The sequence below is a fragment of the Protopterus annectens genome, chromosome 1.part0 (assembly GCF_019279795.1).
Source record: "Protopterus annectens isolate FY-2018-M chromosome 1.part0, PAN1.0, whole genome shotgun sequence".
Taxonomy (NCBI): Eukaryota; Metazoa; Chordata; order Ceratodontiformes; family Protopteridae; genus Protopterus; species Protopterus annectens.
Window position 1 is genome coordinate 777,354,919 of NC_056725.1, and position 16,978 is coordinate 777,371,896.

At 37.3% G+C, this 16,978-nt stretch overlaps 1 protein-coding gene across 1 annotated transcript in view; it reads right to left on the bottom strand.

Annotated features, from left to right (window-relative positions):
* The window catches only part of LOC122794485 (ras-related protein ORAB-1-like), a 1,047,271-nt gene that overhangs the window by 250,724 nt on the left and 779,569 nt on the right, over window positions 1-16,978 (bottom strand). The window contains exon 6 of the mRNA XM_044062928.1: window positions 3,486-3,581. Within this exon, the coding sequence (XP_043918863.1) occupies window positions 3,486-3,581 (96 nt within the window). The remainder of the gene's footprint in view (window positions 1-3,485; window positions 3,582-16,978) is intronic.

A 16,978-nucleotide genomic window follows, 5' to 3' on the forward strand; every position in this document is an offset into this window, starting at 1 on the left:
TCCTATAACAGGGTTTCCTATATATAACAGAGGGAACCATCAACCTGTCTGGTTATAAGTACATCCAAAAATTCAGCTTGAGCATCTGAATAGTTCAAAGAAAATTTCAAAAAACTGGTAGAGGAGTTCAAATCTTGATGAAACTTGACTAACTCATCAAGACAGCCTGTCCAAACAAGGAACAGGTCGTTCACAAATCTACAATAAAATGGGACATATTGATGAAAACTTGGTGTTGACAACATACACTCTTCTTCCCACTGAGCCATGACCATATTGGCATAGCTAGGAGGTGCCCATAGCCATGCCATTTCTTTGTTGGTAATAGACATCATCAAAGATATTATATTCTCAAGTATTATTCTCATACAGAGATCTATCAGGTGACACAATGAAGGATCATATGCACTGTACTTGGACAAGTATCTACCCACATAAATCAAGCCAGCCTGGTTAGGAATCATGGTAAACAGTGGCTGTACATCCATAGTGACCACCAGGTGCCTCATATCGGTCGGTTGCATTTTGATATAGTCAAAAAGATCTCTTCAAAACTGTTTGGAGTCCATCAGCACTACCTCATTCCTATCTAAGACTGGACATAGGTGCTTCTCAACAAATATAGAGAAGGGCTCCATGCTCCAACCACGGCCAGCAACAATGGGTCTCATCGGTGGTCTGTGGCTATCCTTTTGGATCTTTGGAAGACTCTGTATGACATGAATCAATGGCTCACTCATCAAAAAATAGTTATACAAGTCAAGGCTGATTATTTTGTCTTGTAAACAATTATGCAAGATACTCCTAATAGTTCTTATAACACAATATATGTCTTTCTTGGTGACAACAGTGTAATATCAATTATCACTTAACGTTTCTTTCACAGATTTAAAATACTCTGATCTATCCATCACTACTGTGGAGCCACCTTTATCAGCTGGTCTAATGGATATAGTCATGTCATTTTGTAATGTATGTGGAGCTGTATTCTCATACTGAGCAAGGTTACTATAATTATTAGTTCTGGAGTTCTCAAAGGCTTGATGCAAATCATTTCTATTAATCTAACAAATGCAACTAGAAGAGGGTGTGAAATAAGCATAAACAAGCTCGGTTTTTTGAAAATATTAACATTAGCATCATCAGTATCCCCACCCCCAAACTGTATTTTCAGTGAAACATTCTGTGCAAACATCCTAATATCTGTAACAGTATCTGTCACATCTCCATGTTGTGCAGGTATAAAGGAAAATACCTTCCCTAGTACATTTAACACATGAGGGGGGTCAAACATCTCTTGGACAAGTTCCAAACAATCAAGTTGTGACTTGTCTCCACATCTTCTTGAGTAATTGACTGGTATTCTGTTCCACTGGCAGTTTCCTCTTTGTCCTTCCCCTGCTATGTGAGCGTTTCCTGTTGGAACTTTGGTCCTTGCGAATGGGTAAAGAAAGTGATAGAGCCGTTGCTGGACCTGGCATTTCTGCCATCCATGCTGTTAAGGCTCATCAGTGTTTTCTGTCTCACATCATTGCCTAGTACTAGGGTTATAGCCCCTTGTAGGCCATTCACCCCATTGGTATCAGCAACACTGTTCATAGAAGAATGATTATCAGCAGATCTCGGTCACTGTGCTGCTAGGTTCATTATTGCAAGATTCACTATGAAACTTAGTAGTAGTAGAAAACACTGTAGTGTCATTCCTGGATGCTGTTCTTGTTACACTCATGGAAATATTAGTATGCTCATTACTATTGGAAGTCTGATTGGAGGTTAATCTAGAGCTATTGCATGGAGGGATACTGTTCTTGGTCCAAGTGAAAACATTTCCCAAGTTAAAATCCCTACTATCCCTCTCAATCTTAAGCTGATTTTGCTGAAGCAATTTTCTTTCAAACAGTAAAGCAGTATCAATAAGTTTATCAATTGACGAGTCAACCATACCCCCAGGGAAGCAGTCATATAGGCCATTCACTTGCTCATTGATCTTTGTGGCAAGGCTTCTTCCTCAGTAGAATGATATTGTATTTCTTGTGATGCCTGTTTAATTTATATCTTTGTGATTTGTCCTTTGATTCAAATCATTTTTACACTACTTATCCAGATGACATCAACACTGGGACATTTTTTTTCCAGTCTGGGTGATGTCATTGCATTTCAGAGGAGGTTTGATGATACATACCTGGGACAAAACAAATTATGTTAATTAATTTTAACAAAACTGAACTCATTACATGAGGTTATTCAAAAGCTCAGAGTTATGTTGTTCAGCAACAGATGAAAATAGTTGCACCTTTTAAAGATATTGGGATATTAACTGATAACAAGCTCACTTTTACCAGCTATATTTTGGAATTGAATGCAGATTTCTAAAAATCAAAATGCTGTACTCTTCCTCAATATATTAGCATTTAAATAACAAATTTGAATTGAGGTGTCCATTATTCTACCCCACTGCCAAGACCTGTGGAATAACTTTTGAAAAGATACAATATATATTTACTGAAAGAATCAGTATCATTTACATTTTACTTTATTGTGAGACTAAAGGTATTAATCTGATGATGCTGTCCTATAGAAGGCCCAGAAGAGACTCGGCTATGTTTTTTGAGACAGTAAAGATCCTCTCCTCTTTGAATGCTTAGGCTTAGAATGGAAATAAACTTCCCAATGAAGACAAAGTGACACTGTTGAATCTTTTAATAGCTGCCTAGAGGACATAATGTGGGTATCTAATTACCATAACCTTTGAATAACAAATAGCACGCGACTCTTCCCGCATTCAGTATGAATGAGGGATACTAGTCACAAATATATATTTAAAAAAACAGTGTGAGACAAGCAAATCAAAGACTGTAAAAATATGTAGACTTTAATGAACTGTATCAGAAAATTCTAAAACACAAGGTAATTTATTTTTGCTTCTGAAAAAAGGAGTTTTAAAATATGTATGCATATTCTTTAGAAAAGACCAACATACTAGTGGCAAAAATAAATTACAGTGTTTTTCTGTGTACTACACAGCTTCCGAAATCACATATGATGAGGGGGATTCGGAAAATTTTGTGAAGGGGTAAATCAAGCCTGAAAATAGGTACATACATCCAAAAACAGGGAAATCATGTGCAGTGGTAAATAAGCCCTGAAAATAGGATTGTTTTCTCAAAATGGGACAGTTGAGAGGTCTGACTAGTGGGGCAAATATGGACTATGCCCTCAGTCCCATGACGTGATTGTGATCTTGAAACATTTTCTTACCGTCATTATCAGCACATATCCTAGTTTTAAAAAATGGACTTTATGGGATATCACTTCAAATACACTATTACAGATACAGGCCAAATATTTTATTTAAAAGTCAGAAAAGTAAAGCTTAATGAAAGTTACAGAACATAGACAAAACAGCACACCTGTTTTTAAGCTGAGAAAGTCTTCCCAGTCAGACTCACTTCATTATAAGAACTATTAAAATAATATTACATTACCAAGTCTGTAACATCATAGACAATAATAATCCCATGTGCTCCTCTGTAGTAACTCGATGTGATGGTTCTGAATCGCTCTTGGCCAGCTGTATCCCACTGTTGTCAGAAAAAATATAATGTATGTTTAGCAAAAAATAAATTAGTATACAAAAGTTATAGTACAAAATCCAGCTTTGATCTTTAAAACTTCACACTTACTACTACAACATACTAAAACTGATTCTGCTAGTTGTTTACAGTAGGGATTAATGGGATGGCACTAAGCTGATGGATGGCAGCTGATTCAGTATAAATGGGCTATCTCTTCATGTGCCTTCCACTTTTTCTAAATAAGCTGCTATATAAAACAATAACTCAGACTCTTAATAAGCTTAAAGGTCTTTTACACCAGCATGGAGCAGGACATATATCGTCAAGATCAGCACTAACTAATAGTGGATATTATATGTAGATCAGTTCTGCCAATGGTGAGCTTCATCTGCAGCACTGGAGGCATGGGCTTAAGCTGTCTGGGAATGGAAGAAGACGACGCTGACTGCAGGCCAGAATACCTCTCCTCATGTAGGGGATCCTACTTCCATTTTCAAGTCTCCTAAAATGCTTTGGGGAGGTTGTTAGTGGTGATCCATCCAAAAGGCAGATCGTTTGTTTTTTCTCTAAATGTCTGGGAGCAATGAAATACGTTAGCTTGGGACACCAACAATTTTGTGTGATCACACTTGGGAAAGTTTGCTTATGGTATAGATCAAAGAAACATGCTCAATGACCACAGCAAGAAGGGAGCCATTTCTGCCAACAACACTCATTTCTACATAAGAAATGGATATGGAAAGCTTAGGCAGGGCTGTCAATGTAAGGATCACATGCTGGTATTGTAAAAAATAAATAAATACAAAACAGCTGACATTACATCAGGGAGGCAAACCAGAAAACTCTCCTGCAGCAAAAACAGACTTCAAGGAGGCACTTAGGTTCAGCATTTCACATAACTTTTAGATAATGTTGCTGTAGTAGGTTGTACTCTTTGGGCACATTTATGAGAACTATCTCCCTACCTCACAGGTGACAACCCTTAGTAAACCAAAATATATGTCCTGCAATACCTTACTTTGCTTTCCAGCCATGGAATTCTGGTCCTAAGAACAATGCTAAGTTTATACAGTTTTTTGAAAATATGTATGGAAGATCAGGGTGATGTTGTATAACTATAGTCTAAAGATACAACATGGAAAAAAAGTGATGATACAGCCATCACCCTAGCAAAGGGAAATTAAACAGCATAATAAAGGACTCCCATATTTTTACTATTTACACGATGTTTCATTTTACAGGTATTACTTGGAAATATTGTGCCATTCCCTGTTAATGGAAAACAATACAAAGTATAAAGCCATTCCCAAGAAGCCTGGATGTTAAAAATATTTGAAGAGGAAAGCCATTGTGTGCCCTATATGTTTGTCTGTCCTTACTGGACCTTTTCATAAAGAAAACTGGCACACAAACAGATCTGTTTTAAGTTGTCAGTTGACACTACTCTTTGGGAATGAACTTGGAATTTATTCTGATTAACAGTCCTACATATAAAGGCAAAGCATAGGTCTTGCATATGGGTAGCAAAAATACAGCTATGTAAGCTGAACTTAACACAACATTACATGTTCGAATGATCACTCCTGTGGAAGACCCCCAGACCTAGTTTTAATTCGTGAGGGTCCTGGTCCTGCTCAGCTTGTATGCCACACAGTTTTGCTCTGACAGAGCGTAGAATGTCTGCAGAGTGAGATTGTGCTGTGAAGTTATATTCCAAGATAACATGGCTAGCCTGCATAGAGAATACAACCTGGTTTCCCCTTGCTTGTTGATGTACCACATCACTGTTGTATTGTCCGTAACCACTTGTAGACATATCGGGGACCAAAGGGGTTATATGGGTTATAGCCTGGCAAGGATATAACAAACTAACAGCTTCCAACTCTTCAGGACACCTTCCATTTACCCAAACTGTCAAGCAGCTCGAGCTGAGCTGAATAAAAGAAAAGCTCAGGCATGAAGCCCTTCAGAGCTTACCTGTCAGCAGAGAGATGGAGGCTGAGCCCCGAAAGGGCAAGGCTAGCTGGGAATAATAATAATAAAAAAAAAATGTATATGCCCTAGCATAAAACAATGCACCAAAAAAACAAGGGGGCTGGAGGAAGGGAACAGCAACTGCAGCAGTGATCATTCGAACATCTATTGTTATGATAAGTTCAAAGTTGCACAACTGTACTATGTTCTGCATAGTAAATCACCACTGGAGTAGGTGGGTAGATTACCACAGCCAACTCTATTTGGGAGGTGGAAGGAGAAGAGTCAAGGAACCACTGGAGAATGGTCGTATCAAAGAAGATCTAGACTTACAGAAGGAATCCAGCTTATAGTACTTTGTAACAGTCAGTACAGAGAACCAATTATCAGCTTCTAGAATACTTTTAGAATTGAACCGTTTCCAAAAAACCATAGAAGAAGCCAAGGTTTTTTATAGAGGGGATCTTGACTCTGCCTCAAACAGATTTCTCATGGTGAATATAACCAAGGGTAATGGCCTTAGACTATAATTTGGAAATAGTCCATTTTGACACCATTCATCCCTTCTTACCTTCATAAGAAATGAACTGATCTGATGACCTGATTTATTTCTGTCAAGATAGTACCTGAGCTGTCTGTTGGCACCCAAGGTATACAAGTATCCTTTTTCTTCTTAATTTTTCTGTTCAGAAAAGAGAATGGGGAGACCGATAGTTTAGCTTAAAGTAAACTCAGATATCACTATAGGCATAAAAGAAGGATTAATTCTCAAAGAAACTCTGTCCTTGTAGAAAATGAGGTAGGGTCAACTCACCATAAGAGTTTGCATCTCAGGTCAGATCAATCAATAAAACTGTTTTCCATGTTAAGAACCTCAAGTCAGCCAGAATAGCTGGTTCAAATGGAGCAAGTGTTAGGTTCTACAAAAATTAAGACCCCAAGAAGGGGCTACTGGTTTTCATGTTCTCAAGTCTCTTAGTAAAATCCCTTTCAAAACCATTTTGACATGAGAAATTCTAGAAAGATGAGGATCCATGGGCAGACATACTGAAATGGCAGAATAAAAGAACCTTGATAGAGAAGTAAGAAATGCCATAAGATAACTCACAAAAATATTGTAAAACTAGACAACTATCCCTGAATTGGCGCTGGCAATGTTGTTGGCACCAACTAGAAAACCTTTTCCATTTGTTACTATATAATTTTCTAGTAGAAGGTTTTCTTGCCCCCATTAATACCTGCTGCAAGTCTTCAGAAAACAGGTGCCTAAAAGGAATTAAGACCCTATCATCCAGTCAACTGAAGAGGTTTGATGCTGGGGTGTATCAAACACCCGTGTTCTTCTGTGAGTAGGTCCATTCTGTGAGGAAGCTTTTGGTAACTGTCCCTGGTCATTTCCAAAAGAAGGGAGAACCATGGTTGCCTGGACCAGATGGGAGTCTCCACAATGATCTTGGGGGATTCCTGTTGAACTTCCAGAAAACCCTGGATATTAGTGGAAAGGCATACAGGAACATTCCTGTCCAAAGAAAAGGCATCTGTCTCCCAGCCTTCTTACATGGAGTCCTGGAATATAATTTTGCCACTTGATTGTTCAAAGAGGAGACAAAATGGTCAAGGAACTCTCCACAGACAGATCAAAACTTGGAAGACTCCCAGACCTAGTTTTAATTCGTGAGGGTCCTGGTCCTGCTCAGCTTGTATGCCACACAGTTTTGCTCTGACAGAGCGTAGAATGCCTGCAGAGTGAGATTGTGCTGTGAAGTTATATTCCAAGCTAACATGGCTAGCCTGCATAGAGAATACAACCTGGTTTCCCCTTGCTTGTTGATGTACCACATCACTGTTGTGTTGCCCGTAACCACTTGAAGACATCCCGGGGACCAAAGATGGTTCAGAGAATTGAGTGCCTTGATCAGGGCAAGCAACTCCTTGATATTTGTATACTTGTATCTGTCCGTAGTGTCCACACCCCCTGCACTTTTATCTCTTTACAAAACTGCTCCCCAAGCAAAGTCTAAAGCACCTGTGGTGACTGCTTTGGAGCAAGGAGGGAGAAGGGGAGACCTTGACTTAAGGATATTTGTTGTCTCCACCAAGTGATTTATCTTCTGACAAACCCACATACTGGGATCCGAAAAGACAGGGTGTTAATGTTGGGACCAAAAAGATTTCAGATACCACTGTATCTTTCTCACATGGAGTCTTGCTAGTGGTATCATGAGAATCCTAGATGTCGCAAGACACAAAATCCTGAGGTACTCCCTCGCAGTGACCGAAGTCTTCATGGAAAACCTTAGAAACTGATCTAACTAAAGATCTATTTTTTCTTGTGGATGAAAAGCTCTTTGATTTTTTTTGTTTTGCTTTTTTAAACAAGAAACATCTTCATTAAATCATCATGCGTGACTTGGGTAATCTTACTTTTATATAAATGAAAATAAACCATACAGACACAATTTCGGTTGCAAACATTATAAATTACAAGCCATGCTAACACAATTGTAGCAGAAAAAAACTGTATACATCACTTGTAATATATCCAGTCATTGTCAGGCAAACATTACATAGCTCATTCAAATCCTGCCTTCTTTTAACCCTCATTCCTCCTCTACATGTATTGATCCCACAGTTCCCATGTTTTCCTATGTAATTTGCTCTTACCCTCTTCTAAAAATCCCAATTTAATTTTTTTATCTCTGTTACTATCTTCATTACTTGTAGTAAAGTTGGTTTAGACTTTGATTTCCATTTTCTAGCAATTGCTTTGTTGGCAGCCATCATAATTACATTCTGCAAGGCCTTACTATGTCCAGGCAATTCCAACTCTGTATCATAGCTCAAAGAAATAATTTCCTTAGTTACACCAATTTGCTCACCTTGCATCTCCAACAGAGCAGTCTGCAGGGAATCTTTACAGTCTGCCAATTCATTACACTCCCAGAAAATATGCTCCAGTTTCCTCTTTCTTCCCCATCACACCTCAAACATTTGCTGCCTACCTAAGGAAAAATTCTTTGGATTCTACTTGGGGTATAAAAATACCTATGTAAATACTTCCAAGCAAAGATCCTAAACCTTCTAGACTTTGTTGCATGATTGAAAGACATACATATATCCCCCCATCGTTTCTCTGTGAATTTCTTATCCAGTCTCTCTACCCAATCCATCCTAACATCATCTGATTGATTCTTATAGTTATCGTACAATATTTTAAATACTCTTACTAATTATTTCTTTAAAAGCAACTTCTGTTCTTCTACTAAAAGCTCTACCAGTGCTGATCTTTTGATTAGGATCCCCCTATTTATTTCTCTTTGCCTATACTTTGATATCAATCCTTGATAGGGAAGGCAATCTCTAACCTACAGTCCAAGTAAGTTCTTGGCATCTTCCCATTCTATTACCTTTCCCTCCCTTGTTATTTGCTCCAAATACCTTTGGTTCCTTTGCCACTTTTCTCCAATAAATTCCAGCCCACTATTACCTATTGTTTATATCCCTAATTGCAGTCATCCCTATCAGCAAGAATCTCCTTTCTCCATTCCCATCTTAGCTTAGTTCTTCGAATACTTTCTGCTACTTTATGGATACAATATTCTGTAGGATTGTTATTCTCCTTAAAGGCCAGCATCCAAAATCCCAGTCTCTCCTTATTTCTTGAGCCCGCCTCCCCATTTCACCATCATCCGTTTCCACTTTGAATTATAGTTTTCTGCTTGTGCTATGTATAGGAGCCTTAACTGTGTAGCTTTGAAATACCTTTTTAAATTGGGTAATCCCAATGCGCACTGTTCTACTGAAGAATCATCTTATCCCACTTGACTCTTGTAGTCTTCCCATCCCAGGCAAAACCCTTCATCTCTTTATTATTACAGGGCACAAATAAAAACCAAAGCGTGCTGCCGAAGGATAAAGAAACTAAAACTGCAACACCAAATCCACAGGTGGTGTGACCAATAAGGCTCAGAGTCCCAATATAAAATACATTTATTCAACGAATATAAAAAGATGGTCAAGCGCTTACGTCAAAACTGACTTCATCAGAACCATGAATTAAAAAGACCAAACATTTAAATATCTAAAATCCAGGGTCACATGATAAAAATTAATTTTTAAAGGGTTATTACCCCCATTTTATACACACATGGCTTTTCTCTTAAGCACAGGCATAACAGAGGTACTGTCATTTATCCCTGGCTCAGATGTTGCATTTAGTCTTAATTGCCATTTGAGCTCACTCTCCTCAATTTTATTTTCCCAGTAGCCTCCCTTCACATCCTTCATAATTCTTTCTAAAATACCAAATTTAAAATTAAAATGTTTTCCTTGACAAAGTCCATTACTATGTCTAAATAGTGTATTACTGTCACCATTCTTAACTGCATATAAATGCTCATAGATGTGTTTCCGTAAACTTCCCCACATAAAAAAAGTTACAAGTTTTCCACATTGCAATATACACAATACCATGTGTATCGCAATTCCCTGAACTCAGAAAAACTCTCCATGGGGGGGGGGGGGGGATGCTCCAACAACAATACTACTGTCCTGATTAATATATTTGCAGTACTTACACATACCACACTTTTTAGTCCCCCCACCCAAAGTGCTGTTGTCACAGCATGTATTTTAAATTGGATGTTCTAGTAAGTTTTTTAAATTACTTGTCTTAAAGACAAATTTTGTTTCCCCCCCCCAAGTTGTTCAAAAATTTCTGTGTTACCTCTAAAAATGGTCCAATTTCTTGTTAAAATTTCTTTCAAGAAATCGCTTTTACCATCAAAATTAATGAACACAGAATGGGAAAAATGTTCATGTGTTTGGTACTTGTGCCCAACTATCCCCTCACTAGAACTCAATAGGGGGAATATCGATCTGGTTGATCACCAACTTTTAATCCACACCCTGCAAACATTCTGTCTAGATACTGGAGCCCTCCAATGGTTTCAATCCTACCTGAATGGTTGACAGCAGGCTGTCCCCTCTGGCAGAACAAACTCTCTAACCTTCTACCTAACACCCTTGGAGTACCACAAGGCTCTATACTAGGGCCCTTGCTGTTCTCCAGCTTCATTAACGACCTTTATACTGTCATCCCAAAAGTCAGCTGTATCCAATATGCTGACGACTCTACTCTGATTTGCTCAGCCACATCTCCAGTAGAGTTGCGGTCAGGTACCCAGACCACCTTTAATACAATAGAAAACTGGCTTTCTGAACATCGTCTGATCCTAAATCCCAAAAAAACTACAATGCTGTTATTTTCACCAACACGTAGGTCTACCGCTTTCACCTTTACCATAAAATCAAATGATGGCACAATAATCTCCCCTGACCCATCTACATAACTATTAGGTGTCATCATAGACAATAATCTAAAATTTGACTTACATTTTAACCAAACTATCAAAACCATCAAAAAAACTAGGGTCACTTTACAGAATAAAAGCCTTCCTAACCCCTCCAGCTAAAATTACTATAGCTCGCTCTCACCTTCTTTCAACCCTTCTGTATGCATCCCCTCTACTCTCGAATTTAAACAAGACTGTCCTTAACAAACTCTCAATTTGCTACAGCCACATTGCCAGGTTTGCACTGGGCTGCCTTTTAGGACACATCATTGCATCAATCTAAATAAGCTTGGGTGGCTTGAACTACCCAGCCTAATCCAGTATAACCAACTGATTATGGCCTATAAAATCCTCTATAATCCGGACAATACTCCGGCACTTAAAAATATTATCACCCCATATAACAATCCTAGACCACTTCGATCCTCTAACAAACTACTAATTCAGACTAGCAAAATTAAGAACACAGCCGGTGATTCTCTCTTTGCAAACTCTGTAAGTAGATCCTGGAACTCTCTTCCAGCTGATATTACCTTACTTTCCACCTTAGGTCAATTTAAAACTGGACTCAAACAACATTTGTCACTTAACTGGCTATGTCAATGTATCAAGCCTGGCTAACTCTCTCTAGAATGTGTAAAAATCTGTTAACTAGTTTACTGTGTAATTTAATTTAATCCTGACTTGTGCTAAGGATTAACTGTAACCTGTGGAACTTGTTTAACTTGCTTACTTATGTAATCTCTGTAAATAGTCTGTTTGTAATATGTAATGCTGGTATTATGTAATGCTGTAACTGCTTACCCTTGGAGCTTTTCTCCCCGGGCCTCCGCTGAAAATGGACATGCATCCAGTCGGACTATCCCGGTCAACAAATGTAAAATAAAATAAATATATTTACTCCCCATTCATTCAAGATGTTTTTTCCTATTTCTAAAAGAAAATTCTTCGGGCACCCCCTCTCTAAAAACATACTGACTAAATTACCAAGTTCAAGTTTGAATGTACTTAGGTCAGAGCACATTCTGGCAGCTCTTACCATTTGGCCTTTTACAATATTTCTTTTAATGTGGGGCAGATGCTGACTAGTATAATCAAAATAACTATTTGAGAAGGTAGTAGGGAGAACAATGGCCTGATGTTAATGGTTACACTAGATGTTCATGCATTATTCACCTCAATACCTAATGAAGAAGGTATAGAATATCTGAGACAGTATTTAGTGTTAGATGGTGAATATAATAATGAGAATATAGATCTTATAAGTTTCCTAATGGAATTAATATTACAAAATAACATTATGATATATGACCATAAGCTGTATCTGCAGAAGGATGGGGTAGCCATGGGTACCCCTACAGCAAATAGCTATGCATATTTAAGTTACGGCAACATGGGAGAACAAACATGTTGTCAAGAGGGGTAAAAGGCAGCAGCTAGTGTTCTATAGGCACTTTGTGGATGACCTTTTTATGCTGTGACAAGGTAGTGATGAAGAGTTGTATCAACTTCACAATACTATCAATAATAGTACTAGCTTCCTGAATTTTGATCTGAAGTGTTCGTATAATGAAAATGAATTCCTAGATGTTAAAATATACAATGATGGGTTGGGTAGACTAAGATTTACAGGAAGGAATGCTGCAGAAATGCCATAGTACACAGCAGTATGCACCCTAAGCACATTTTTAGGAATGTAGTGAAGAGGCAAGCATTAAGAGCATCAAGGTTAACAGCTGATGATAGAGAGCTTGAACACGAATTACATGACCTTACAGAGAGACTGCAACAGAGAGGTTATGTAGATTGGGAAAAAGAGGAGATCTTAAGGAATGCTAAGAGCTGGAGAGAAGATCTAGGGAAGCCATACTTTTCAACAAGCACAATTAAAAGTAAAAAAGGACCACAGAGTGCAAATAAATATGTACGGGTTCCCACATATTTTTCAAGCAACACGAATGCTGTAACAGATCATTAAAAAGCACTGGCTGATACTAACCTCAAATGCTGAGATTAAAAAGATAGTGGGTGAGAAACCCAATTTTATGTTTAAGAACAGGAAATCACTTAAAAGAATACTTTGCTACTCCAGTGATAGTGTTAACAGAAAGTTAGGTGCCAAAGGTACCACCCTTGCAACAAAAGTGATCAATGCTAATATATGGACAGCACAAATAGTTTTAGACATCCAGATACAGGTGTGATAACTTCATTTAATGTAGCAGCAGATTGTAATACCAACAATATAGTTTAGTTATATGTAATATCTGCTCAGCATATTATGTTGACAAAACCAACAGGACATTTAGGTTTAGAATAAGAGAGCATTTGATGAACATCAAGAAGGGCACCTTGACAGATGCATTGGCGAAGCATGCAAAACTAAATGGGCAAACACATTTCGATTCCTAGCTGTTGAAAAAATTTGGGACAATGAGAGAGGGGGAGATTTAAGTAACCAAAAAGAAACATCAGAGATAAGATAGATAATTAGACTGAGGGCTGACAGGGGAGAGGATTAAATGACAGGGTTTCTTTAAGAACGGTGTTAAAAAAATAGGAAACTTTTTAAATGAAATATATATCTTTTGATTTGCACATATTTTTTACATTTGCACATATTTTTACATTTGCACATATTTTATTACACATTGAAAATATGTATATTATTTTTTAGGACAAGAAGCTGTATGTTCTCAATTGGTATATGGGTGTGATAGAATTTATTCTAACCATGATGTGATTCTGGTTGGTTATTGACCTTAGATTAGAAGTGGTGGCAACACCATGAAAGCGCTTACCTGTTGGAATGAAGTTTTCTGTGTGATTTTATAAACTGGACTGTGATTTACGTCTTCCTGAACAGTTGGCTGTGCTATTGGATGCTGTTTGTGGGTATATTGATTTTTTTGTTTTACCAACAGTACATTTATCCTAGCTGCGACCTGGTTTGTGTTTTTATTTGAGAAGGTAGGTTTCCTATAAACCTTAAAGCCAAACATACCCTCTGTCTTCATTTTAAAGATGGTTACATTAAATAATCCACTGAGTCTTCCCAATGTGTATGTGTGAACGTAAGAAATGAATTCACATTATTAATATGATGAATGAACTTCATCCCTTTTACTATTTTTTTTCCCCATAGAACAAAGATGCCGTCCAAAAATCTAAGATAGACGTACCAAGTTGTTTAGGGATGCCTTGGAAGAACTTACTACCCTTAAACCTTGTTTAGCTAACATTATGGTAGAATGTATGGAGATTATTCTTAACAATTGTGTGTTTTGGGGATGAATTCTTCAAGCAAGTAAAAGGGGTGGCAATGGGTGCTAATTGCACCCCTACCTATGCAAACCTGGTCATGTACGCCTAGGAGAAGAGATATGTTTTCTACCAAGGTTATGATGAATGTTGGTATGTCTATCTTAGATTTTTGGATGATATCTTTGTTCTATAGAAAAAGAAAGACAGTAAAAGGGATGAGTTCACTCATCATATTAATAATGTGAATTCATTTTTAAGTTCACACATACACATTGGGAAGACTCAGTAGATTATGTAGATGTAATCATCTTTAAAATTAAGACAGAGGGTATGCTTGGCTCTAATGTTTATAGGAAACCTACCTTCTCAAATAGCTATCTTAATTATACCAGTCAGCATCCACCCCACATTAAATGAAATATTGTAAAAGGCCAAATGGTAAAGAGCTGCCAGAATGTGCTCTGACCTAAGCACATTCAAACTTGAACTTGGTAATTTAGTCAGTATGTTTTTAGAGAGGGGGTACCCAAAGAATTTTCTTTTAGAAATGGGAGAAAACATCTCGAATGAGTGGGGAGTAAAACTAATTCCCTTATTGAGTTCTAGTGAAGGTATAGTTGGGCACAAGTACCAAACACATGAAAATTTTCCCCATTCTATGTTCATTAATTCTGATGGTAAAAGTGATGTTTTGAAAGAGATTTTAACAAGAAATTGGGCCTTTTGAGGTAACACAGACATTTTTGAACAAGTTGGGGAAAAAACAAAATTTGTCTTCAAGACAGGTAACAATTTAAAAAAACTTACTAGAATATCCAATTACAAGGCATGCTGACAACAGCACTTCGGGGGGGATGGGGGACTAAAAAGCATGGCATGTGTAACTACTGCAACTATATTAATCAGGACAGTAGTATTGTTGTTGGTGCCCTACCCCCATGGAAAGTTATTCTGAGTTCACAGGTTCATAGGTGGCCCTAGGGCCTATATAAGTCTAGCCAAAATGGTACCCTGGCTTTCGCCACCCAAGAAAATTATTTTCCTCTGCCCCTGTAGAGCAGAGCCACAGAAGTCATCCCTGGGGTGAATTTCCTATTTCCCATCTAATCATCAAGATTTCTCTTGAGGAGTGCTAATGAGGAGCTTTGTTTGATATATAGGTTCATAGCTAGGTAAGAATTGAACCTACAGGCGTCTGACTTTTCAGCATCAAAGGTGGTTGTGCTACTTGTAGAGCTACTGGCACTAGGGAATTGTGGTACGCATGGTATTGTGTATATTGCAGTGTGTAAAACCTGTAACTTTTTTATGTGGGAAAAACAACTAGAAATTTACAGAAATGCATTTATATGCTGTTAAGAATGGTGACAATAATAATGCAATATTTGGACAAAGTAAATGACCTTGTCAAGGAAAACATTTTAATTTTAAATTTGGTATTTTAGAAAGAATTATGAAGGATGTAAAGGGAAGTTACTAGGAAAATAAAACTGAGGAGAGTGAGCTCAAATGGCAATTAACACTAAATGCAACATCTGAGCCAGGGATAAATTACAGTACCACTATTATGCCTGTGCTAAAGAGAAAAGCCATGTGTGTATAAAATGAGGGTAATACCCCATTAAAAATTTTTTATGTTATCCTGTGACCTTGCATTTTAGATATGCAAGTGTTTGGTCTTTTTAATTCATAGTTCTAATGAAGTCAGTTTTGACGAAAGCGCTTAACCATCTTTTATATTAATTGAATAAATGTGTTTTATATTGGTACTCTGAGCCTTATTGGTCACACCACCTGTGGATTTGTTGTTGCAGTATTATTATAGGGTGTTTGAGCTTGTTTGGACTTGTTTACACATCATGCACCACAGCTGCACTGTTTTAACCCTTTGTGAGGTATTCCAGATGCAAATTTTCCCTTAGTAGCGCACTTGTGTGATCACCTAGTAATATTACGCTTAGACCTTCCACCCTTTACCCTCACAACTCTCTCTGGCCTCTCTCCCTCAGATTCTTTTTTTCTCAAAAAAATGTTTATTTTTCAAATACAGTTGAAAAAATTCCATAGTATTTGTATATAACATCTTAAATAACTATGTACACTATTTACATCAGCCTGACACTATAACAGAGCTCAATATATACAATTACTTTATAGGTATAAGAATCCAGTTATCAGAGTCTATCTGTTCAGTTTTTGTAAAGTGTCAATTAATAAGACTTTTTTCCATGGATTATTAATAAATGGCTTAGGATGAATCCATAATTCTTTAATTTTAATTTCCAGCAATGCTGTGGTCTTCAGTAGGCTGTAGAAGTCTTCCAACGTTGGTATTGTGTTTGTATTCCATCTTCTTATTATACACTTCCTTAAGATTGCAAGTATTGTCCATATAGATACATATTTGACTAATTCAAATGAGGACCTTTGTACACATTAACTAATACTAGAGCTTTAGATAAGTTAAACGATTCATTAAATAAAGCTTGTAAAATGTTTTTAATACTATTCCAAAATGGCTTAATTTTAACACAGTCGAAAAAAATGTGATTCCAATCTGCATTGTGTATTTGCTCACACCTCCAACACATTCCCTTTGTGGAAGAATTAATTTTAGTAATTCTATCTGGAGAAGAATGAACTGTGCAAGCATTTCCAATTAAAAACTTTCCAGTATTGTATAAAGGATGTATGTTTTACTGACAATAAAATATTTGATCTAATTTCTTCAGTTAGCTGTAATGAGTGCCCTTTTGTTATATAATTCTAATATGAGGACTTGGGTGTTGTTTTATAATTTATCAATATCTT